Genomic DNA, 27,714 nt, shown 5'->3' with positions numbered 1-27,714 from the left:
GATAAGAAACAACATTAAATATTGCTTATAACATACATGTAGAAGATAGTTTACAAATGGAACTTGAAATTGTTTATTGACTTGTGATATTTTTACATAAAATGCTTAGTTATTACTGGTATTAGTTTAGTATAGATCACATGTCCTGTAAACGTTGTTACATATTACAATATGATATTTTTGTCTTGCCCATTTCAAGCTTTAGTACTTGACCTGGTTTGCAATTTGTCAGAATATTTGTAGTTATGTTTGGATCTGTGATCACACAAGAGATTTTGTAGATCTGAAATATTGGTTCAATATGCAGAGGGCAAATGGCTTTAGGAAATGCACTGTAATTTGCATTTGCAAGATGTTTGAATTAAAAGGCTTCCTTCTCAAGCTTTTGGTTTTCATAAACCTTTCTAGTGCCATTGCCTCAATAAAAAATGTGGGTTTTCTCCACACAGCATGAAAAATTGCCCCATATAGCTATATGCCTTTTGGCCAGCATGCCGTTTAGATTCAGAGGGGTGCCACAGTGAGCTGTCAGGGTTTTTTCAAATTTGTTTTTATATGGTAATACACTGTCTGCTTAAATTATGCTTATGATAAAAGTGTGAAATTATGCTGCTATGTCGCCTTGTTCACTATGTAAGTAAATAAAAAGTAAAAATGTGCAGTATTGTTGTTTGTTGTGTGCAAAAATAGATGTGTAGCCTGAAACTGACTTGCACTTGAATTTCTTAAAGCTCATGCCTATGTTAGTCTTAATTTATTAAGGCTTACCCAGTTTACACAAAATGAGAAATAATTGTGTTTTTATGTCTACATATGTATAGAAATTTACTATAACTTTATGATTCTCTTAAATTAATTTATAACTAAATAAACAAATATGCATGATTCCTGGGTGTTTGTTGCTGTGTTATTTGCACATTGCAAACCCATTTGTCAGTCTGATTGAAGTAATGACCTACATCTGGCGCCCCTGTATCAGAGTCAATTATAATTCAGAGTCGCTGGGACAGGCAGCGCGGAGACTGGCAGACAGCTTAATGGCTCGTTCAACAAGAAATACCACTAACTGTGTCTGTGAAGATTAGACTAAGATGTGATGCTTTTTGTGCCATAGTTTCCGCTTGAATTAAATGTGATGAGAATTTTTTTTTATTTATGTTGCCATCATTTAAAATAAAATGGAAATAATTAGGGTTAATGTTTTTGTCCCTCTTAATTGTGTAATTTACTTACTGAGTCTAGAATATTGCATGACAGGTAACACTTTTGGAGAGTGGGGACCAACTCATGCCTACTTATAAACATGTAAAGTCAGCAACCACATCTTTTAAAATTGTTATTTATGCAAACATAAGGTAAACTGAGCATAAACTACTGTATTTTTATTTATACAGTCACTTAGAGACATCCACGACTAGCTAGTGTTGCTATTGTTGATAGAGGACTAAATAAGCTTTTATTTGAATGGTCAGTATTTGTGTGTGTTGATGTTCACATTTTAAGCTTGCATGTTTTTTTCTTGCACAGTATTTACATTGGTGACAGAGAGTAAAAAATAAATCAACATTGTCATGTAATTCAAAGATTTCTAAATATTTCACTGTGAAAGTCAGCTCTGTTTGTGAGCATATAAAACACTAGACATGCTATCAGTAGATAAGAAATTTCGCAGTTATTGAAGAGTGATCTAAGCTCTCTAGTAGGGCTGAATGGTATGACCAAAAAATTTGTATCACAATGTTTTCGGAAGATTCTGACGGTTTCATGGTATATCACGGTATGTTTTATTTTTTGTATGACTGGGATGTTTTTATATGTATGTGGCTTATTCTACTGTCATCACTACATAGAATATAAGTTTTAATTTTACTATGTATATAATGAAGGTTTTGAGTACTACAAGCTTTGCTTGGCCCCACAAAATGTCACAATATATGACAAAATCAGTACACATTGTATTGTTTATTTAATATTTAAGCATTGTACAATTAGCTCTCCCTTTAACAAATAAAACGATGTTTGCAAACTCCACTGTACAACTTGAACAAAGGTCTCACTTATAATGTTGGTTTTGTGACTGACCTGAAGTATTTTCACCCCGTAAGAAATACATGGAATCCAGTGTTTTAATTTTTGCTCTAAAAGCTTCTTTCTCGACTGTCTGTAGAGGAATCGTGTCCTTGCATATGTGGATTGTTACTTCGTTCATAATGTCGTTGTTTGAAACAGCCGTTGCTTGACAAACCATGCAGTATAGAGTGTTGTAGTCTGTTCTAAACTGCCGACACACCTTATTTTTTTGGCAGGTTCTTCCTGTGCATATTTGGTCTTCCTCTCTTCATCCTTCATCTGTTTTTGTTTATTTTTTTCACCATATAGAGGAAGCCTCTCTTATATGTTAACGCTGTTGTGCTAACGCTATCTGACTAACTCGTGAGGGATATCTAATCGACACAGCGCTCCATAGCACTTTTAGCGGCAAAGAATATTATATGATTTGCTGATTACTGAAGCCTACAGCTGCTGTATTAATTATGCTAGAATATGGCTGTATTTGAAAAATCCATACGATATGAGGAATACTGAATGTACTGTCATACCGCCCAGCACTACTAGCATGGGTATATGTCCTGCTATACAGCATAAGCAGTCCATTCAGGTTTTAGGAACTTTTGAGTTCAAGTGCAGTTTTATAAAATCTAGATATAATATGAAAGTGCAACACTATTAAAACAGTCCTTTAAATATAGGTAATTCTCCAAAATACCAAAGGTTGTACTACTAGTAGTAGTTACCTCATTTCATTTTAGGCTGCACTTGTGATGAGTGATACGGTACATTCCACTAGGTACTTACAAATCAAATCTTTCAAAGTTGAACACCTATTTCTCAAAAATAAAAATAAAAGGAGAATTAAACAACCACAAACAGACTTTTAAGCAGCTGAAAATTTGTATTAAGCAGGAATAAGCAAAAATTCCATTCCAAAAATGCCTAGTGGTTAAGGTACTGGACTAGTAATCAAAAGGTCACTGGTTCAAGCCCCACCACTGCCAGGTTGCCACTGTTGGGCCCTTGAGCAAGGCCCTTAACTCTCAATTGCTTAGACAACATACTGTCACAGTTCTGTAAGTCGCTTTGATGTGATTAACAAATCACATTCTTGTGTTTATTACATTTTACAAAATGTCTCAACTATTTCAGAAATCTGGTTTGTATTTAATAAACATTCAAAAAAATCCTACCTCATACAATTGAATCATGAAAAGATTTAAACTAAAATAGTATTAAACACACATCAGACACAGGCATTCCTATTAAAACTAATTGATGAAAAGCACAAAAGAAGAACCCTGGGGTAGGTGTTGTTGCCTTCTGATGTCAAGCTGTTTGTGTTTGTACAGCCCCCGCAGAGCAGTGTCATTTGTGCTTTTTTTTCTAAACTAAGAGCAGTGTATAGTTGTGGCATTGTTAGGATTTGAACCTTTGACTCTTTGATTTTATTATATTATTACAACACCTACCCTTTTTACTTTTTTTCTAAAGAACTGTATAACTGCAGATAATCAGTGACCCGACACACAAGTTAACTTCACAAATTAAGATTCTTTGCAGGCTGTTTCAGTGTACGCAGACTGATTTCAAACATCAACAAAGGGCTTGTAGTAGTTAAATTAGGGCATAGTCTAAGCATTTTATCAAGCTTTAGAGCGGATTACTATTGCTGTGTGATTACCCCTGTACTGCAGTAATCAATAGGTGTGGCAGCAGGATGATGCGGCTCTCTCTGCACCAGATTAATGATGCATGTTGTGTTGGCCACAGCACTTGAAAGAAACCAGAATTCAATGACAGCAAGGGAATCACAGTCTCATTATCCACCTGCTATCCAGCTTTTCATGGGTGTTGCAAGATAAAACTTTCCAGGACTAAGATGCATGCCCACACTGGGCAATTTAACCTGTCGCCATTTCAATCCTCTCTTTATAGCTATTATGTCTTTCTCATTCTCACATTTACCTTTGCAGCATTTAGCAGACGCTCTTATACAGAGCAACTTACAGAAGTGTCTCCGCAAGTAAACATTTCCTAACTCTAGTACAAATAGACAATGGTCTGTAAACATAAATCTGCTAAAACCCTGGTAGATAAGGATAGAAGATTAGAAAGTGTAAGTTTTTAAGTGCTTATTAAAGAAGTGGGTCTTTAATCATCTTTTGAAGATGGCAAGAGGGAAAGTTTATTCCACCACCTAGATGAGGGGTGCCCAAACCTTTCTTGTTGGGGGTCAGATTGAGTAAAAAATATGCAAACACAGGCCATTGACTCTTTGTAATAAAACAAATAAATATTTAATAAACCTACTTGATTAACAACAATTACACTTCCTTTTTATTTGAGTGACTAATAATCTATCTTTGACAGTGTTGTGTAAACTAAGATTTTGCCAATTTTACTGACCAGTTTATAATCCTAATGGAAACATTATTGTACTTATTTAAATTAAACATACACACTTCCCTCTAAAGTCATTTTCTTAACAAGCCTGAAATCTTCTGCATTTGCTGTGTAGTTGTTGTTTCTTTGGAGTTACTATGTTTATCCAAAAACTCGGGAACATTAATATAGGTGTAACTTTAATGTTTTGAGTTGGGGAAAAGAAGATGGGAAGAGTTTTAGATTTGTTTGATGCAACAGCGACACTCAGAGTTCTAACAGCTTAATAGTGGGCCAACTTTAATATCTTTTTTAAAAATATCTTGTGTACTGTTTCCAAAATGGTAACAGGCCGCAAATAGCTCACTGGACATAGTTTGGACATCCATGACCTAGATGCTAATACGAGAACAGCCTTGATGCATTAATTCTGGGTGTTGGATCCAAAATGAGCTAGACTTGTGGCTTGGAGGGTATGTGGTACGGAACATGGTTTGATAGGTGCTCTACGGTAGGTCAGGCTGGTTCATTTTTGGTTTTGTAGGCAGGCATCATTGTTTTAAACTGAGTGCAGGCAGCCACAGAAAGCCAGTGAATAGGGGGCAGAATTGTGGGGTGACATGGCAATGTTTGGGTTGATTGAAAACCAGACAGGCAGCTGAATTTTGATTTATTTGCAGGTGTTATTAGTGGACATGGTAAGACCTGTCATGAAGGAGCTGCAGTAGTCCAGGCTCTAAGTGATTAAGAGTCTAAGTGATTCTATCTAATGTTTTAGAGGAGAAACCAGCATTATCTTGTCAGGTTATAGCAACATAAGAAGAAGGATAGCTGGCTATCCTGAACAACACTGATGTTTTGGACATTATCAGATGGTTTGATCTGAGAGTTATTGTGTTCATAGTAATAGTGTGGTCGTTACTATTACCTGCATTCAATACATTTGAACTAGTTCACAGAGTTGCGGCTGTTTCTTTTAGTGTCATTTATTTTTAGCTTCATATGTTAGATTTTTTTTTTTGGGAAGAAATATCTCTCTTGGCTATTTAGAAAGTAAATATGTCTTGCCTGGCAAGGGCTTGTGCCCAGACTGTGTTACATGAAATCTGAGCACTATACCCAGTGTTCTGATAAAGCACAGCAATGAGAGTTCCTAAACTGTTAACAACAGTATTAGGTCCTTTGTAAATGTTGGTCTGCTTTATGTTTAAAAGTCATCTGTTCTTATTAAGACGTATTTTTGTATTCACTGCACCTGAAATGGCTTCATTAAGATTGATAGTAATGAGCTGAGAAGACGGTATTATGGATAGTTGGTGAACAAAACATGATTACATCCACCTAAATCCAATAATCTTAATTAGGACCGGCACTGTTTATTTTCTCTTGACATTTCGGCTTTAAATATTGACTCTCTCTCTCTCTCTCTCTCTCTCTCTCTCTCTCTCTCACTCTCACTTACACTTGCTAACCATTTGGATTACTCTATTCATCATTTTGTCTTAGCATGTTTATTTATTAGCAATCATAAAGCTCAGCGAGATGCAGCCAAGTGGAAATACCATCTGTGAGCCCAGTAGAGTTTAGGGCTAGCCCTGTTGTGCAGCCCTGTTTTTTGTTGACTAAAGAAATGTCAAGTTTCATCTCCTAATGCCCATTATAGGCACAGTAGCTGACCTCTTAAAGCTCACTTGCCTTTGGGGTTGTATCTTACAGTGTTATACCACCTTTTTTATTAAGGTGCATTTAATGGCATCTTTGCCATTTAGTGTTTGACAGCTAGTTGATTTGAGCATTTTTGCAGGAGGTAAAGATACTAGGACCTGAAATGCTGATTACAATGTTTAACTACTTTAAATTTTGTTATTCAGTATACACCGATCAGCCATAACATTGAAACCACCTTGTTTATACACACATTGTCCATTTTATCAGCTCCACTTACCATATAGAAGCACTTTGTAGTTCTACAATTACTGACTGTAGTCCATCTGTTTCTCTGCATGCTTTGACACAGCAATGCTGATGGAGTTTTTAAACACCTCACTGTCACTGCTGGACTGAGAATTGTTCACCAACCGTGTGCAGTGTCCTGTGACCACTGATGAAGGTCTAGAAGATGACCAACTCAAAGAGCAGCAATAGATGAGCGATCGTCTCTGACTTTACATCTACAAGGTGGACCAACTAGGTAGGAGTGTCTAATAGAGTGGACAGTGAGTGGACATGGTATTTTAAAACTCCAGTAGCGCTGCTGTGTCTGATCCACTCATACCAGCACAACACACACTAACACACCACCACCATGTCAGTGTCACTGCAGTGCTGAGAATGATCCACCACCTAAATAATACCTGCTTTGTGGTGGTCCTGTGGGGGTTCTGACCATTAAAGAACAGGGTGAAAGCTAAAAGAAAGTATGTAGAGAAATAGGTGGACTACAGTCAGTCTACAGTTGTAGAACTACAAAGTGCTTCTATATGGTAAGTGGAGCTGATCAAATGTTATGGCTGATCAGTGTATTTACAACCGGTGCATATATTCACTTCAATTTTACCCACATAATTCAAATTTGCACTAGTATTTTAACAGTTGACACCTTCTTATCACAAGATGCTGTTGGCTTTTTAGCTTCTACTACCTCCTCCCAGCATTGACACTGAGGTGTTTAAAAATCCCTACAAGAGTGCAGCACCTGCTACACTCACACAACAGTCTACCATGTTATTACTATGTTAGTGTCATTGTAGGGCTAGGAATTGTCCATTACCTAATAACATCTGGTAAGTGGGTGTCTTATGGGGAAAGAGGGTAAGAACGTACAGAGCAATGGATTGGCTACAGTCAGTAATCATAATTTCCACAAAATTCATCTGTATGGTAGCTGTAGCTTATAAAATAGTTAATAAATGTATGTACCAGATAGGTGTACCTAATAAAGTGCTTAATGAGTACAGTGTATGCAGTTGTTACATAAGAATAAGGTAAGTCCTAATAAGGTAAGATATTTATGCTGCAAATAAAACAGTGCTTATATTACCCTGGCCTAAACTGCTGGTAAAGGCACTTCCTAAAGTTCCTACATACAAAATGATCATAGCATAGCAAACACTCATGCCAGTGTAAAGTTTAACTGTACTTTGAACCAGCCAGTAATCATAGTTAACCTGAGTTGCTAGTATGGTAGGATATGGCTACCTTAACATAAAAATGCTCAAATAAATCAGTTATGTTTGATTGAGGTGTTCATATAAACAAATAAGTAAATAAATCAGGTGGCCACCTCAGAAGTGCAACGACCAGAACATCCCTCTAGTAATCAGTACTGATGCATTGCAGGTTTAATTCCATCTCATTGAACTACAGATATCCACAGCCTATAACACACTAATAGCTTTGTGTAGGCTTCATCAAACTTAATGCTCAGCCTTTGCTGACTCTATTCAGTCTCTCTATATTCAGTCTCTCAAGGTTTGGCTTACTGCTGGTATGATGGCTGGATTGGGTTTAATAGATTGAGGGATGAATGGAGATTAGGAACTGACCTGTTTGGAGGGGTTTGCGCCCAGAGCTCCCAAAAGGGTTGCTGCTAAAAAGCGATAGCTAGAATTAACAAGGCTGTCTTCCTGCCCAAACACTTAATCTTCTCACTTTCCTACTTGAGTTGTGTTCCATCCTGCACTGCCGGTTTGTGTAAGAGACAATGGACTGGACCTGAAGGATTTAGGACAGTTGGCAGCACACTTGTCTTTAGAAGAATTGGGGAAAAACATTCTAAGCAGGGACAGAAATCACACTTGATCCACTCGACAACAGGAGTAAAAGAACTGTAAGCTGTAATGCAGGACAACACATCCCTGTCCCTGGTTTTCACATGTATGAGAGAGGGCAGGCTGTTATAGAAAAATGATCCATTGCAATGTGGTGTGTTTAAATTATTAATTATATCACTTCCCATGGTGCTTTCTTCTGCTTATATCAAAGCAACATGCATTACCCACTGTTCTTTGGTAAAGAATAACACATAATTTATTACATGTTTTAAGTCACATCAAGGAGCAAGCCTTTGGGGGACAGTGGTACCCTAGTGGGTAGATATTTGGGCTGTCGATCCAAAGGTTAAGAGTTCAAATCTCAGCTCTGCCATGCAGCCACTGTTGGCTGCCTCTCAGCTTCAGGGGTGCAATGGCTGATCCCGTGCTCTGACCCCAGCTTCACAATGAGCTGGGATACACAGAAAAAATTTAATTGTACTGTATATGTATATATGATAAATAAAGTCATTCATTCTTGAAAATTTTAATCTGTTTTCAGGACTTAAATCCATTTAATTAATGCTCTTCAATAATTGGAGCCTATTACTGTTAAAGACCAGCAATATATTGATGGAATTTGTTGGTGCGGTTGCAAGCATCTTGATTCCTTGTTAAGGATTATGATTGACTAAAGCTGGTGACTTTTTTCTGCCTATTTTATTGGGGTACTTTGACTGCTACCATTAGACTGAGACACAAGCATCATAAGGATCTCAGAAAGTAGATCTTAGTTTAGATTGGTCATATTATGACTAAAAAATGTCTGTGAGAATAAAGTAACAGTAATTAGCATTAAGGTCATGTGTTAGGGGTATAACGACTTTCACATACTTGTAAAGGCTGTCAACAATATTGTGGATTGTTTCTAGGGGAATTTGTGTTCATTTCATGAATGCATTTGTGAGGTTAGACACTGATGTTAAAAAAGGTCTGGGTCACAATCGACATTTCAGTTAATTCTAAAGATGTTCAGTGGTGTTAAGGTCAGAGGGTCTTTTAACTCGCCATTTCATGTCTTTATGGACTTTTTGCACAGGGGCACAGTCATGCTACAACAGGATAAGACCTTTAGCAAAGTGAATATGTTTTTATATAAATGCATTGATAAATAAATAAGGTGCTATAGCAGTGGGTTTGGCTGAAATACTTAAACCCAGTAATTAAAAGGGAAAGTCCATATACTTTTGACCATGTATAGCATAATAAATAACATAAACAAAAGTGGTTAAACACTTTTCTTTCACTGTGTTACAGTAAGTATGTGATCTAACCAATTTCATAGGACCACTACAGTAATAGTAAAACCACAACATGCAAATAAGGTATCAGTGTTACTGTTTAGAAGCATAACGATGTACAGTATTTATTGTAACAAGTTTAGTATGTAAGCTCCAGCTTTTTGCAAGTGCTTTGTAAGAAAAAATTCAATGTAGGTTTCATGGTGAGAAATCAGATTTATGGTAATAGATCTGTAGTGTTGGTGGCTGGGGGAGCAGAGTGGATGACAGACATATAGAGTATGGGGGAAGGGCTTCTTTCATCCATTTTGCACAGAGGGTCAAATACAGTGCTTATCTTCACATTTCAAAAGAGCAGCAGTTGGATATTACTGTGCAGGTTATTTAAAATTCTGCTGAAAAATATGGGGAAGAAGATTACATCTAAGCACCGTCACAGCTTTTTTATTTTGCCTTTTGTTTTCTGTCAGAATTTTTCTTAGCTTTCATAGAAATGTCTGTATTCAATGAATGTACTTGTAATGTGCATAGATTAAGTGGCTACCTACTTTTTACATTGGGATTTTCTATAGCATTTAATTATACAATGTCTTCTGCTTTTTTCTTGACTGATTAAAAGAATTAAAATTATTATTATTATAATTATTTATGCAATTTCATATGGAAAATGACAGAATCATGAAGGATTTTTAGAGGTTACAGTTAGGGTTGGAATTATGGTAAGATAAGCATCTTAAAACAGTGTGTAGTAAGTTATAGGGTGATATGTTTTTTTTTTTATATATATTAATTTACTCAATGTAGTGCCCTGTAAACATGCATTTAATTAATCTGCACTGTATTATTTTCATGTAATTGATTTTGTTCTGCATTAAATGCAAGCTGTAAACTCTTAAACAGCTTACAATTCACATTAATGCAGGGGTCCTGGTATCCCTGACCCTGTTGCCATTGTCCCTGCTTGACGTCTGTGCAGTATACACAATGAGTGTTAGGGTGACAAGTAGCACTGTCAATACTCAATGAGGATAGGGCTTGACTGCCCTGTCTGGAAGGAAGCTAAATCATGAATGCATGGCTTTATTTGTGGCCCATTATTCTCTATACTGATAGCAAGGTGTTGTGCTAGCCAACGCTGTCACGTGAAGTGTGCATAAGTTATGGCCTAGTAGTGGCAGACTCTGTCTCAGTGAATTCATGGATTTCTCTGGAAATATACCTTGCAAGCTGTGGACTTCACTTCAGCTATTCAGTAATCAGCTGTCAGCATCTTTCCATTACAGTTAAACTGACTTTATTTTGTACTAAAGTAAAATAATAAAACATAAAATTAAAAATAGTAGTAATAAAGTAATAAAAATAATAAATTTATTGACAGCTTCCAAAGTCTCCCAATAGTATCAATATTATAAATTGAGATTGAAAAGATATGTCCTAAATATGTTGTCACACTTGAACCCTCTGTGTGCTCCTGTGTGCCACGCCCCTCTTCTCCATGAACACTCTGTCTCCTGCCACACCCCCGTTCCTGATTGGGTCTCTGGGACTAATTGGCTCCAGCTGCCCTCTATTTAAGAGGTGCGCTGGAGCACGGAGTTGGGAACTATTTTGGCTTTGTTAAGTCATGTTAAGTCATGTTAAGTCATGTTAAGTCATGTTAAGTCATGTTAAGTCATGTTAAGTCATGTTGTGTCATGTTTCTAGCTCTTGCTACTCAGTCATGTTTCTAGCTCATGTTACTAAGTCATGTTTCTAGCTCTTGTTACTAAGTCATGTTTCTAGCTCATGTTACTAAGTCATGTTTCTAGCTCTTGTTACTAAGTCATGTTTCTAGCTCTTGTTACTAAGTCATGTTTCTAGCTCTTGTTACTAAGTCATGTTTCTAGCTCATGTTACTAAGTCATGTTTCTAGCTCTTGTTACTAATTCATGTTTCTAGCTCTTGTTACTAAGTCATGTTTCTAGCTCTTGTTACCAAGTCATGTTTCTAGCTCTTGTTACCAAGTCATGTTTCTAGCTCTTGTTACCAAGTCATGTTTCTAGCTCTTGTTACCAAGTCATGTTTCTAGCTCTTGTTACCAAGTCATGTTTCTAGCTCTTGTTACCAAGTCATGTTTCTAGCTCTTGTTACTAGCCATTAGTGATGGCATAAGTGGGGCTTTTGAGAGATCGAAGCAAATGAAACAAATGATTCGGAAAAAGATTCAAGCTTGTGAAACGTTCGAATCATCGCATCACAGTGACATCTAATGTCCAATCAGTGGTCTAACAGTAACATCTGTCTTATAGATCACTGAAAGAAGTGTGTTTTGATAGTGGTATGAAAAATCAGTCCGTCATATGAGTATCCTTGACATTGACCATTATTTATTATACAGTTAAAATGAGAAGTGCTTGTGCAACCAGACTATACAATATTTATTATACATTGACACATACAATTGATCAGTTTCAAAACGTTTCGAAACAGCGTGACGTAATGAAACGTTTTCCGGGACAGTCACGTGACTTTCATTTTGATTCGGACTTTGAAGCAACGTTTCGAAACACTGAGCTTCAAATGAATCGAATCAGTTTCGAATACAAGTTTCGAGGTTGACATCACTACTAGCCATGTTTCTAGCTCTTGTTACTAGCCATGTTTCAAGCTCATGTTACGCTAGCTCTTTGTTTTGCCATGTTTGCTATGTTTGCCTTGTTTTGCCCTTTGTTATTAATAAATCCTTTGTTTTCTATTACATCTCTGTGTGTCCGCCCCTTAGCTCGTCCTTAGCCCCGCGTGACATATGTAAAGTTGTGTCCAGCAGTGTTAATTTTGACAGCAAATTTTGATTTAGTTTTAGTCATAATTTAGTCATCTGAATTGTTTTAGTTTTAGTCTAGTTTTAGTCGACTAATTATCATAAGAATATAGTCGACTAAATCTACAGTCGATTCAGTCGACTAAAATACATATTTGTTAGTTTATTAGGATTTTAACGTCATGTTTTTACACATTGGTTACATTCATGACAGGAACGGTAGTTACTCATTACACAAGTTTATATCGAACACAGTCATCGACAAATTTAGTATCTTCAATTCACCTCACTTGCACGTCTTTGGACTGTGGGAGGAAACCGGAGCACCCGGAGGAAACTCACGCAGACACGGGGAGAACATGCAAACTCCACACAGAAAGGACTCGGACCGCCCCACCTGGGGATCGAACCCAGGACCTTCTTGCTGTGAGGCGACAGCGCAACCCACTTAGCCACCGTGCCGCCCTAAAATAAATGTAAAGGGTGTAAAATGTAAATGCTTTTTTATCACTTCCCTTAAATTATTTGTCATTATATACACTTACACAAAATAAAACATTTTTAACCAGTTATGGAATATTATTAATGTTTGAATGTGCAATACACACAAAACCAGATTTAACTTATTTCAAACATCTTTATTTACCTGACCCTGCTTATTAAGCATAACAATAACAAAATATTAATGTCCAGTAGGCCTGCTCAGCCTGAAACATACAGTATATGCATTGTTCATAACAAATTGCATATTACATTCTTTATAAAACTGGGTACCATAAAAGCAGCTGTGACATTGTTGCCATTATACTGCCAGCAGTGCCAGATGTTTCAGATTTGTTGTGTTTTTACCCTAGATCGCCCCACATGGTTTACACATCGTCTTATTTTTCACAATGAGAAATGTGTCCAGATATCGGCTCTCCTCTTTCTTCCTGTTGACATTGTGGAGTTAACCTAGTTCCATGAGTAAAGACAGTTCACAGGCTAGTCTGGTCTTCCCGGGTTTAGATCAAACTTGTGCAAGTGTGGTCTTAACGCGGTACTGCAAAAGATTAGTACTGATTGGATGGCTAATCGGCTTGTCCCGCCCCTCCACATACGCTAAAGTAGTTATGATTGGATCTCTTTCTAACTTGTCCCTACCTTCCACAAAACTAAATCAGTTCTGATTGGATGTCGTCTCTGCCAAACATTTTCGTCTCATTTTTATTCGTTGACGAAAGTGTCGATTCATTTCGTCATAGTTTTTATCTTTTTTTGTAGTTTTTATTTAGTCGTCTCGTTTTCATCATGAAAAAAATTTTCGTTGACGAAAACTATGACGAAAATCATTCGTCAACGAAATTAACACTGGTGTCCAGATAATTTACTTTGCCATGGATATAATCTGCCAGCCCTTGTCATGAAGCCAAGCAACCAGTGTTCTGCTTAAAGTCAGGAACTAGTAGAGAACAGCGAAATGGGTAATGTAAGGTAAAAAAAAATCACTGCTGTTGTAAATATAGGGTTTATTGATGATCTCTATCACCACATTTTGATGCACTGTATAGTATTCATATGTGAGTGTGTTAGATATATGGCAAGCTGATGTATTGTACTGTATTTATGATTTTGTTTACCATGCAACAGTGAATAGCCAGATGCAAATTTATATTTGTGTAGAATAATTGACAGTCGATGAAAAGGATGAGGTAGTAAAACCACTTCATTGTAGAAGGGCTGCTAGAAGCTATGGATACATTTATTATTAACTATTTTATGGCTTTTCATATAGATGGGATTTTGATTTAATGAGAAAAAGAAAGGGTTTAAATAAGTCACTATGCTTAGATAAAGTAAACTGATACAGAGGTTTATTATCACTATCATTGACAGTCATCTGTGGGCTTGCTGTGGATATTGAATTAGTCTGCTGATTGAATTAGATAAGAAATGGCAGTTTGGTCTGTTTGGTTATAAACCAAATCAGATAAAATCAACTTATAATGTATAAATCTATAAATGCTCATTTTGATAGGACTATTCACATAAATTTGTTATAGCTGTGCAGTTTTTCAGAATAAAGACATGTAACTAAAATGCTTTAAGTAAAGAAAAATATAGAGGATTTACTTTTTACATTGTGTAAGCAGAGAGATTTAAATTGAATGTACATTCATAGCATTTTTATATGCAAGTATAACATATGAAGGTTTTATTGTTTTATAACCCATGTAACCCTTGTAAGCTTTTTACTTGTACCCCTTTTCACATGCTTTCTCCTCTTGTTTTTAAAGCCCATGTTCTTGATTTCCTGACTCCCTCAAATATCCCCAAAAGATAAATCCAGGTATATTTACTAATAGCCAGTGTTACTTCTTTTGACAACCTCAATATATCAACAACTTCAGTGTGTACATGTCATATTTCTCTTCTAAAATCATTGTGATTCACACTGCATTTGGTGGGTGGATGGAGACATGTGTGTACAGACTGTTTTCTCCATATGCCTTTCACTGCTTAATTTGGAAATCCATGTACAGTAGATGCAAGGCAACATGCTAAAGTCCTTAGGCATTGACTAAAGATTTTGCAGTGATGTAGAACAGTAAGATGAACACATAGACCATGAGTAGAACCAGTGCAACATTCCGTTTTATTGTCCGCGGGAGTTTTCATCAGTTGTGCTTGTTGCTGTTTACATTCCACCTCAAGCGTGCGCGCGCGAGGCACTGAGCGCACTCGCTGATCAGATCCTCAGCGTGGAGCACAAACACACAGACTCTGTTTTCATCATCTTAGGGGACTTTAACAGAGCAAAACTTAACAACGAACTACCTAAATACAGACAGCATGTTACCTGCCCCACCAGGGAGAGCAACATTTTAGATCACTGCTATACTGTATTTAAAGGTGGGTACCGCTCTGTCCCTCGTGCAGCACTGGGACTATCTGACCACTGTTTAGTTCATCTTCTCCCGACCTACAGACAGAAGCTCAAGTGTGCCAAACCTGTGGTCAGCACGGTGAAGAAATGGACTAATGAGGCTAAAGAAAGGCTTCAGGACTGCATGGAATTAACAGACTGGTGTGTGTTTGATGATGCCACAAGCAGCCTGGATGAACACACGGACACTGTGACATCTTACATCAGCTTTTGTGAAGACATCTGTGTTCCCACCAGGACTCGCATTAAATATAATAATGACAAGCCCTGGTTTAATGCCAAATTGAAACAGCTGCGCCGGTCTAAGGAGGTAGCATATAGAAGTGGGGATCGGGCGCTGTACAACCAGGCAAGGAACACCCTAACCAAAGAGATCAAGGCTGCAAAGAAGAACTACTCCAACAAGCTAAGCAGCATGATGTCCACAAATGAGCCATCAACCGCCTGGAGGTGTCTGCAGAACATCACCAGCTACAAAAGGCCACCTACACAGACAATGGGAGATCGTCAACTGGCCGACGACCTTAACAGATTCTACTGCAGGTTTGAACAGCCCAGCAACGAGCTCCCATCCAACACCACTTCACACCCATCTGACTATCAGCCACCCATCCAGCCTGCCCTGAAGATCTGCGAGGAAGACGTGCTGAGACTTTTTAAAAAACAGAAAGTCAAGAAGGCCCCAGGTCCTGATGGAATCTCTCCCTCCTGCCTGAGGACCTGTGCAGACCAGCTTGCACCTGTCTTCACTAAGATCTTCAACAGATCACTGGAGCTGTGTGTGGTTCCATCCTGTTTTAAATGCTCCACAATAATACCCATTCCCAAAAAGGCAACTACCACAGGACTAAATGACTACAGACCTGTTGCCCTGACCTCTGTGGTCATGAAGTCCTTTGAAAGACTGGTTCTCAACCACATTAAGGAAATCACGGACCCCCTGCTAGACCCCCTGCAATTTGCCTATCGGGCCAACCGGTCGGTGGACGATGCAGTGAACATGGGTCTCCACTTCATCCTTCAACACCTTGATCACCCGGGAACTTATGCAAGAATTCTGTTCCTGGACTTCAGCTCAGCCTTCAACACAATTATTCCAGGACAATTACACAGCAAACTGGCTGAACTCAGCGTACCAGCCTCCACCTGCCAGTGGATAACTGACTTTCTTACTGGCAGAAAACAGCAGGTGAGGCTGGGAAAGTGTACTTCAGGGACCAGAATCATCAGCACAGGTGCCCCACAGGGTTGTGTACTCTCCCCACTGCTCTTCTCGCTGTACACAAATGACTGTACCTCCATGGACTCCTCTGTTAAAATCCTGAAGTTTGCAGATGACACTACAGTCATTGGTCTCATCAGTGACAGTGATGAGTCTGCTTATAGACGGGTGGTTGATCAGGTTGTCCTCTGGAGCAGTCAGAACAATCTGGAGCTGAACACAGCAAAAACAGTGGAGATGACCGTGGACTTCAGGAGGAGACCCCCAACCCTGCCAGCACTCACCATCCTAGACAGGACTGTGATGGCTGTGGAGTCCTACAAGTTCCTGGGCACAACGATCTCCAAGGACCTGAAGTGGGACAGCAACATCAACTCCATCATCAAGAGGGCTCAACAGAGGATGTACTTTCTGTACCAGCTGAGGAAGTTCAACCTACCCCAAGAGCTGATGGTGCAGTTCTACACAGCCATCATAGAGTCCATCGTCACCACATCCATCACAGTGTGGGGCAGCGCTATCACAAAACATGACACCAAGAGACTGCAGCGCATCATCAAGTCTGCAGAGAGGACCATCGGTGTAAAGCTGCCCACACTGCTGGACCTGCATGCCTCCAGAACCAGGAAGCGTGCAGAGAAAATCATCACTGACCCGTTTCACCCTGGTCATCACCTGTTTCGGTGCCTTCCATCAGGCCGACGCTTCAGCCACATGAAGACCCGAACGACCAGGCTACAGAGAAGCTTTTATCCAAACTCCATTACGCTCATGAACAATTGAACACTACTGTACTGTTAATACTCGGGACACTTGCACATCAAAAACTACCTATTTCATTTATGTAATGGCATACACAGGATTTTCACCTTTACTTCCATTTCATATTTATATATTTTTATATTTTCTATAGTTTTTATATTGCACAAAACTGCACCTTTTTAAAATTACAATGTAAATTGCACATGCTAAATGTTTACAATGTTTTCTATGTTTACAGGTATGAATGTGTGTGTTAGAGAGAGAGTGAGCTGTGTGAATAAGATTGTCTGTATTGTATTTTTCGTGCACTGCAAGCATCTGTGTAACCAAAAACAAATTCCTTGTATGTGTGAGCATACTTGGCCAATAAAGCCCGATTCTGATTCTGATTCTGATTCTGATTCAGAATGTAGATTTTAGGCAGAAGCCAGCAGTCCATTATAAGCAGTAACTAAACATGGTATGGTAACTAAACAATGAATTGTGATGATGTCTGTATATTAAAGATTTTTCTGATAACATTAGTGCAGTTATTATAAGATGATAAGATAAGATAATCCTTTATAATCCTTTATTAGTCCCACAGTGGGGAAATTCACATGATGCAAAATATCCACATTATGTTAGAAGAAAGAAAGAAAAGGAAGATCCACAAACCGTTACTCAAGATGAATGAATGAATGAACTGCCAGTCTACCCATTGATTATATGGTAACATTGAGTGTGAGCTGATTATGTTTAGATGTAAACAGATTGGCATTTTAATGCTATTAGCAGTAAGCAAGTGTGCACTGTCTTTGCCTGTGTTTATATTCTGTTTTGGTTAATATTTTAATGTGTAGTTTTATGTATTTGTTTTTTTAGGGAATACCTGCTAATGTCGCTACAGATTCCGGTGTAAACCATATTTCTGGAGCTCCTTCACCCCAGAACCATGCATCAGCTCACCTCACTCCTGTTTGCTTTCTCCCTCATGCTTACCTCTAATCGTAAGTATTCAGTGATTCCCAAATCTTCTTTTAGCTCTGTACACACATTTACATACTTTCGACATTCCTGGTTAAATTTTCTGTTTCTTTGTTGTTGTTTTAAGTGAAAAAACATCTCTAACAGGGATCAAGATATAGCACTGTTTGCAAATGTTACTGCTGTTTATAATTTTATGCATGTTGGAAAATAAAAAGTATTGTAATAAACTTTTTCAGGACATAACATTTAATAAATAAAAAATAACTGTCTGTTAAATATGTGCAGAATTTGTTTACTTATTTTTTATTAAGATTTGCTAACCATTTGCACAAAATTATAAAACTTGTTTATCCCCGCCCCCGCCCCATTTTTTTATATGGCCAACTGTATGGCCAAAAGTATGTACACACCATTCTATTCTAATGGACATCCCATTCCAAAACCATGCACATTAACATAGATACGGAAAGTGAGAGCAAACTTTAACAGCCTTTATTTTTCAATAGGCTTTTCACAAGATTACGAAGTAAGTCTGTTGAAATTTCTGCTCATTAAATCCAAAAAAGGTTTGTGAGTTCAGAGAGTAATGTTGGATTAGAATGCCTGGCTCATAAGCAGTTTTTTAGTTTATCTCAGAAGTTTTCAGTTTGGTTGAGGTCAGGGCTGTGTCAACAACTGATGTTCACTCACATGAAGTTCATTAAACCTTGTCTTTTTGGACCTCACTTTATGCACTGGGGTTACAGTAATGGTGAAGCAGCATAGGGGCTTACCAAAACCTTTGCCCCAATTGTAATTTGGTAGCACATAAAATTTATTTAATATAGTTGTGTGGCTGAAACACCAGCACTCAATAATTAGAGGGGGTGTCCACATACCTTTGGTCTTGGGTGTAGGGTGGCTAAGGAAGGCTAGTCCAGCTGATTGTGGAAAAAGTAGCTTAGACAGTAGCAGCAAAATTGTACTGCAGCCTGCTAGGGGACATCTAAAAACAGCAGCCTTTAACTAATATGTTAATTTTGCTTTACTAACACACTTGTACACTACTATAACACTTCTTTAATTTCGGATCTATTGATAGGATATGTAATATTTTTAAGGTAGTAAGTAAGGTTATTTATAGGTAAATGCTAAGTCAGGCCAAATTGCTAATTGAAATTGAATTTTTACAGTGCTTTCCCACCGCCACATACCCTCTCTGTTTCATATTCTACTTTATCACAGCATTTGGTTCCTTGTATTAAAGCCTAGCTTAATTAAATCCAGATTAAAACAGAGCTGCCTCCTCACATTACTCAATGGAGAGATGATAGGGAGCAGCAATTTCATACCAGACAGAAAATGCCCTGGAGGTATAAATGATTGTCTGGTTAGCCAATAACCGGCAAAGAAGTCATTGTTTGATTAATGCTGTTGGTTAAAAATGTCTGACGCTTGATTCCAGTTGGAAGTGAAGCTAAAGATCTTTAACGAGTAACAGCACAGTCATGCTGCACCCGCCCCCAGTGTAGCATTATGCAGCATACTTACATTATTTAAATTACCAACAGTGAAGCTGTTTTGTGTCACTATGAAGTTTGACTGCATGTACAAAATCTGTATTTGTGGATGGGTAACTTTCTTATTTTATTCACAAAAATGATGTGGATATTTTGGGTGGCACGGTGGCTTAGTGGGGAGCACGGTCACCTCACAGCAAGAAGGTCCTGGGTTCGATCCCCAGGTGGGACGGTCCGGGTCCTTTCTGTGCGGAGTTTGCATGTTCTCCCCGTGTCCGCGTGAGTTTCCTCCGGGTGCTCCGGTTTCCTCCCACAGTCCAAAAACATGCCACCAGGCTAATTGGAAACACTGAATTGTACTATAGATACATAGCCGCTAGATGTGGATATTTTGCATCATGTCCCAGTAGAAAGATGGCAGTGTGATTATCATCTTTAAATACACTTATGTTGTCAGGGAAAGCTTTAATATACTGAATGCATGTCAATTCATTAGTGTGTTTAGTGAGTGCTTAATCCGAATACACATTTACATTTTGACACTCTACATTCTGAAACAAATCGTTCCGAACTACATTCTAAAAGCTGAACTGTTTAGCTTACAGTGTTTTAAGTTCAACTTACTGTTTTACATTGCTATCATGTTCACAATGTTAAAGTGTTTTTTTTTTTCATTAAATAAAGCAAATGTGAGTTGATATAGAACTCAGATATAATTTGATGGGACGCGTTTAGATTGTTGGTTATCGGGTTAACTGACATCTAATGACTGCTAATGTAATGTGGCAGCTGCTGAATGAGTGTGGCTATGTGCCATGTTAAGAGCCGTGTCCTTTTTGCATTGCCATTTTGGCTGACAGAGGGGGCATGGAGAAGCAGATGATTATCGGCTCAGTTTCTCTTGTTTGTCAATCACTTGTGCCCTGTAAGCGATAATTTTCTTCAGGTGGAGGTTTTTCTTAATCAGGGTCTCTCCATTTCATACTTGGCAGCTGCTTTGTTTGCACACCTGCTTTTCTTTGAAACCGTAATACTGGGTCGCTCTGTCTTGTCTGGTCTTCCACTGGTGTGAGATGGCAACATACTACAGCTTTTTGGGAACTCATCCCGTGTTGTGGAGTTATGGGCCTTGCAACAGAACTGTCTTGGGAAAGCGGATTGACCCGGAGGTGGAGTGACATTACTTATCTGGATTAAACCATATCTGTAACTCCATGTTATCCATAGAGTGCACCAGTTGGTGTGGTTGGGTTTCTGCTTGTGCATTGCAAGTCCCGACTGGTTCTGAGGGTTCTGAGGGATCTTTTTTGCTTCTCAAGTCATCCTGTTTGAGTTAAATAGGCAACATTTTAATTCCTACTTTACACTCTCGAAAGCTATTCTAAAAAAAGGATTAATGTTCAACTGTAACTGCGGTGATTGCCTATATCCCCATTGTACCCATTGACAGTGATCTGAGGAGGGAAAAGACATGCTGACTGGTTATTGGGCGGCCAAGACTTTTTTATACCAGGGGACATGAAGGCTATGGCAATGGATACAGACCAACAGAAGGGCTACTCTGGTTTAAGTTGCAGAACATTTAAATGCTGGTGGGCCAGTAAAAGTGCCCATGCTAATTCCTGTCCAACATTGAAAACAGTTTTATTGGACATGTAGCTATTGGAACAAGGACAATGTTAGGCAAAACCTGTTTGTTTAAGATGTGGGCAGCCATGTCTGTATCATTTACCCATAGAACAGATGGCACCAGGATGCACTGTGGGATGATCAATACCACAACGTCCAAAGGTTAAAGGAACTGCTGGTAAAGTCATAGTACCAGATACCACATAACTCCATCAAATTGCTTGTGGAGTCCATGTCTTGATGGGTCGGAGCTGATCTAACAGCTTATAATATTATGGCCGGTATGAGTAAATACATTAAATTAAAGAATAAACTGGACCATGTTAGGATTGTGTGGTTTTTAAAATGCAATCTGTGGATGCATTTGTAACTTAAATCTGAAAACCTTTTTGCAAGCACGTTTTGTGGTTACATAGAAGTGTAAGTTCCACTACACTACTTCACATTTCTAGTTTTAGCCCAAAGCTTTTTCCTCTTATAAAACACAGACGTTATTTTATTGCTATTTTTTTTCTTCTTTCAGCTGCTGTTACCTATGGTGAACCTCAGTCAGTCTTTGGTGAGTAATATTGATATTTTCTCCTAATAGCTTTATTTATAGTATATTGCTTTTAAAATCCACACACTTTCAGTTAAGTGGTTCCTTCCATTCTAAGTTTTTGTGAAGTTGGTGCCAGCCAGAAAATTATTTCAGTCAATGTGGTACCAGCAAACACAACAAGCAGTCAAACAGTATGAAAAATTGATTGCACTTGACCAATTAGCAAGATTGTGAGTGCCGGTAAAGCATTACTACAGATTCTTGTAGCTCTTTAACTATCAAACAACAAATCTGATCTGAATCTGATCTGAAATAAATCTACAGCTTTTATATAAGGATCCAATGCCACTGCAATGGGAGGCAACAGAAAGAAGGATGTTTGTCGCTTGGCCATGATTCATGTTCAACAGACTGAAAGACTATCGGCATACAGAAAAGCTTTTGTTCTCTCAGTTAGAAAAGAGTCAGAAAAGAGCTCAATATGAAGAGTGAATGATAATTTTACCAACCATTTTGATTTCAGACTTTGTATTTGCATTTTCCATCAAAGCTTTAATAGGATTGCATGTTCTTTGACAGCAAGGCGTTTAGCATTCAGATTTTAGCATTCAGCTTTGAATCCTGAGGAGCTATGAGATGAGATGGTAATGCTTGTATTATTGCAGTGTTCACTCTGCAGAACGTGTCAGAATAATGTGGGTAGTTATTATATGTTACTGTCATTGACTAGTTTGTGTGAAGTGCGACGGTCCATTAACAAAGGCTTGAAGTAATGGCTGTTCAGCTGACGTTTAAATTATAGATTGTCGTAACTGTTCTTTTTCTGTGAAAGAATAAAACACACAAAACTTCTCATTGTTTCCAAAAATATACCTGGGTCAAAAATATACATACAGCAAGTTAGACTGTTAGTTAAATATTTAATGGTGTTTGAGTATATAGTCACTTACATTTATGGCATTTACAGATGTCTTCACCACAGTCCTAACTAGAATAAAGCTCAGATGATACAAGTTCTAATGATCTACAAGTTCTAATTAGAGTTGAATTAATGGTCCTTTACTTGCATTTTTCTTCTCTGCACCCAGTGTTTCCAGGTGGTGCTGGATCCAAAGCAACCTCGATAAAGATAAAGCAATTTGTGGAAATTAATAAAATAATAAAAAATTAATATTAAATTTCTGCCCTACTAGAGTTGCCCTCTTTTAAGTCAAGCAAAACACATAGGAGGATTAGCAACTTTAAACAAGTAGTAGCTTACAAAACAAGACTAAGAAAAAGGTGCTGAAGTGTGTATAGCATAAAAATATCTCTCATCAGTTTGTAAGCTCACTACCAAGTTTCAAACTGCTTCTGGAAGCAACTTTAGCATTGTTTTCAGGTAGCACTGAATCTACTGTGACTCAGACCAAGATAATGGTAGTGAATCAGTAAGAGTACAATGAAGCGAGGGCTATATGTATACCATGAACAACAATTAAAAAAAAAATGTTTACTATGTAACTATTTAAATTTGTATTCATTTTTTTCAGGGACAATTTTAACGTAAATCATGTTCTTATTTAGCAGATGAGTGCCATCATAAAAAAGTTACCAAATAGCAGCCGCTCAGGTGGCGCATTATTTTAATGAATTATTCTGAAACCAGAGCTAAAAAGAAAGACAATGATTGTAGTAGAATATTTTAATATGGGCTTAGCAGTTCTAATTTAAATGATCTATAACTTGTTTTGATTTTTTGTGTGTTTTATGTACTCAGATCTGGGTAAAGCAGAGAAAAATAGATAACACACTTTCACTAATCTGTTTTCCCCATACATTACAGGGATTAAAACACTTGTTTTCGGTGCCGGGGTGTACAGTTAGTACATTAGTACATTGTTTCTTTACACATTTCTTTATAAATGACCTTTTTTGTAATTAAAATAATGTAAAATCAGCATTTCTTTACATCACACATTTTGCAGTGTAACAGATGACCAGATGTGGCCAGGAATAGTTATAACTCGTAATTTTCACTGTGGTTTGCTCAGAGCCTTAAACTGTTGACAGATTTAATCTGGCTTGTCTTTGTCCTAGAATATATTTCTAGGTGAACTGCGATACTTTACTTGATATATGGTTAAGATTAAGTGGCACTGTATGTATTCCTGTTAATGCTACCAATGTTCCATTCCCATGTCTGTCAGTAGATTTTTTATTTAACTGCTTCAAACAGCTGCTTAAAATGCAGGGAAGACTATTTATGTAAAAATAATGAGTATAGCTAATAGTTTTGTAAAAAAAACTGCTGTCCTTTTACTAATGTGTAATTGCAACAAAAAAACAGTATATATACATATGCCAAATAATAACATTATGTAATGGTTATTTTTATGCCTGCATACTTTGCAGAATATGTTTGAAATACCTGCACCTGTTTTCCAATGAACTAAAATAAAATAATACATGACAAATTTTGGTGTAAGAAAAAGTGAAGTTTAGCATTCAACTGTGTCTTTTTGTTTTATGGCTCATTAAATGTTGTCCTATGTTTTTGAGCATTTAAATGTACTATTATTTCTATTAAAATACATTCTATATGAAGCATATGTGCACACACACACACACACACACACACACACAGGATCAGAAATTAATTGCAGAAGACATTTTGGCCCATTACTTATTCATCATCTTGTTTGTGTCAGACAGAGTGACGGCTGGAGTTTGATGTTTGGCTCTCCAGTGGCTCACTGAGGCTAATTTGCTTAACATGTCACTAATACAATTGGCAGACTGACTGAAGCCGAAAATTCATATGGTGTAGTTTTAGAAATGATGCTAGCTGTTTATGTGAAAACAACTAATGATCATTAATGATAGATTTTGTAGACAGTGAAAGCTGTTCATATTAATTTCCTTGACTGGGTTTGAATGTGTGATCAGTTGTCAGTGGTGGGATTTTCTGAAATATACTGTATATAGACAAAATGATTTCAGAAAGTAGTCAGGCTTTTTATGTTTATTAAACATGTTGCAGATTTAATTTAAAATGGATATATAGTGCCTGTAATCATTATAACCTATTGAAATCCATGCTGTGTTTCCATATTATAATCCTCATCATCAATGTAAAAATTTAATTATAAAACGGATAGTTCCGGTCCTAAAATCTGATTGGCTGAGCCGCGTTCGAAGCCGTTGTAAAATCCCCGATAAACGCACACCTATGACCACCTCACATCATTCCATATTAATACGCCACTGAATAGAAAAAATTAATGTTATTTTCGCCCTCATGTTGCCTAGCAACACTGTTAATCGAACTATTTTGCGTCGCGGAAGAATGCTTTATTGTAAGTTTATACACAATAAATACATTTATGAATTAAACATTGTTGTATTTATTATATTTTTTGTTGACCGCCGTTTTATAAAAGCAATAAGCCACTCGAGACCGTGCATTACTGTTATGATTTTAGCACGGGGAAAGAAGTTTTAGGCACTCCGCTTCGCGTCGTGCCAAAAACGTCATCCCCGTGCTAAAATCACAGTAACGCACGGCCTCTCGTGGCTTATTGATTTATTATAAAATACCTGGTTTGGTTAAGTAAGGTATGATTGTTTCTCTGGCATGTTTGGCTCTGTTTCAGATGAATCCTCAGGATATGGACCTGTGTTTGAGGAGCAGCCCGTTGACACCATCTACCCTGAAGAGTCTCAGGAAGACCAGATAATTATGAGCTGCCGAGCTCGAGCCAGCCCACCTGCTACATACAAGTAACATATGCTCCTAACTGTTCATGCTGAGCTTTAGTCTCATAGGTAGCTTGCAAATAAATGCATCTACATTGCATCCAATACTATTCACAATCGTTCTTTAGTGTTTTGGTCTTGAAATTTCAAATTCAACATTACTGCATGTTAAATTATTAGCTAGAGGGGGAATCTGTGCTGGCTAGATCTGAAAATTCTATACTCCATCATTCTGCAATAGTGTTGCTTTCTAAAAGGTCTTCGTGATTCATCTCATCCATTTCTCTCAGTGGCTTCCATGACTGCTTATTCATCTTATTCGTCAGCTATAGGCCTTGACTCTCTACTGTCATCTGCTCTCTTTTACTCTGTTTCCTTGAGGGGTTTTATACTCTCTACACCTCAGATTAATCGCTGACTATAACTCTGCCTTTCCTACCTGCCTTCCCTCCATAATTCAATTTTCCCCTCCATCACCTCACTGTTACCATCGTTCTATTCCAACCTGCCCTAAATGCCAGAGGCCATTTGTAGAAGTAGTTTTCCTATTTTCAGCTTATTTCCTGTCTAGCTGGCATCTCCACAAGAGCATCTGCAGGGTAGAGTATCACTTGCCAGAACAGATGGTGAGATATTAAGTAATAACAGTACAGAAACTCTGAGTTTATGCAAATTATATAAACACAGCACTGAGTGGGTTTACATTCACTGCATTAACTGAAAAAAATCAGGTTCAGACATGTTTACATGTCAACATGTTTACATGCACTTAAAGCCAAACATTTAAATGCACTTGTAATAAAGACAGTTGAAGAACTTTTTAAGGTCTTTATTTTTTTTATTTAATTTACATCAACGGCTTTATCGTGTTAAGGGTTACGACAGGTCCAGTTTTGCTAGGGTGTTGGGTAAAAACCTGGGCATGGCATTAATCAATCGCCAGATTTTAGCCATCCTCTGTCAGATGATTAATCGTTCTGCCACTATCCTGCCGATAGCACTGCTGAGATTTAAATGGATTTCAGTGGTGGTGTGCTTGTGTAACAGACTGGTGCCATATCCGAAAATCCACTAAACTGGGCTTCTAATTTCTCATTATATAAATACAGGAAAATGCACTATATACGAGGGATCTGCAAAAAGAAGTAGTAATTAGTCGTGTCTGAAAGACTGAGAGAGTCCCCTTATAGTCTGGATTTAGCGCCATCTGATTTCCACCTTTTTGGACACTCAAAGAAGCTTTAAGGGAAAGAAGATTTTCATGTGATGATGATGTAAAGCAGCAGTGCATCAGTGGCTACGCACTCAACCAAAAACATGTTTTGCTGATGGTACAATGCCGGGAAAAATGCATCGGACAATGACTGTAGAAATGTGATGCAATTTGTTTTTTAAATTCCTAATAAATAGTGTTTTAAAAAGTGCACAAACTTTTTGAGGAATATATATGTACTCATTGGGACATTTTAGAAAATGCATTTTAGAACTTGTGAAATATCAGTTACAAATACAAAAAAGTTTTCCAGTCTTATTATTATATACATTATTATTATATTATAGTCTTATACAATCAATTGTATTTTGTAAATATAACCAACTTTTGAATTTGATATCTGCAGTACACTCAAAGAAAGTTGGGACAGAGGCATGTTTAGCACTGTGTTCCATCACATTACTTATTAATGAGAATTTTAATGGTTTGGAAACTGAGGACACTAAATGTTGCAGTTTTGCAAGTGTACTTTTTACACATTCTTGCTTAATGTCAGCTGCTTAACAGTCCTTGGTCACCATGTCTGATTCTCCTTTTCATGATGTGCCACACATTTTTAATAGGAGACAGATCTGGACTGCAGGCTGGCCAGTCAAGCATACACAATCTGTTTACATGAAGCCATGCTGCTGTAGTGCATGCAGAATGAAATCGGGCATTTTCTAGCTGAAATAACCATGGACTAGCATGGAACCATGGTACCTTCGAAAATATGCAAGTCAGTTATGGTGTGGGCACTGATTCAACCCATACTATGACAGATGTTGGCTTGGATGGGCATTTTTGTCCTTGGCATGGATAAGTTTACATCTGTTGTTTCTTAAAACAATCTGAAATGTAGACTCATCTGACCATAGCAAGAAGA

The 27,714-nt window shown here is 37.7% G+C and overlaps 1 protein-coding gene across 1 annotated transcript in view; it reads left to right on the top strand.

The window, feature by feature from the left end:
- cntn1a (contactin 1a) overlaps positions 1-27,714 on the top strand; it is a 97,830-nt gene that overhangs the window by 35,754 nt on the left and 34,362 nt on the right. Inside the window, exons 2-4 of the mRNA XM_062992964.1 lie at positions 18,065-18,189; positions 21,821-21,856; positions 25,474-25,600. Coding sequence (XP_062849034.1) covers positions 18,135-18,189; positions 21,821-21,856; positions 25,474-25,600 — 218 coding nt within the window. The 5' untranslated portion in view covers positions 18,065-18,134. The remainder of the gene's footprint in view (positions 1-18,064; positions 18,190-21,820; positions 21,857-25,473; positions 25,601-27,714) is intronic.

Source organism: Trichomycterus rosablanca, chromosome 1 (assembly GCF_030014385.1).
Source record: "Trichomycterus rosablanca isolate fTriRos1 chromosome 1, fTriRos1.hap1, whole genome shotgun sequence".
In the NCBI taxonomy this organism is placed as follows: Eukaryota; Metazoa; Chordata; class Actinopteri; order Siluriformes; family Trichomycteridae; genus Trichomycterus; species Trichomycterus rosablanca.
Note: the sequence above shows the minus strand (reverse complement) of the source record. Positions and strands in the feature narration are given on the sequence as shown.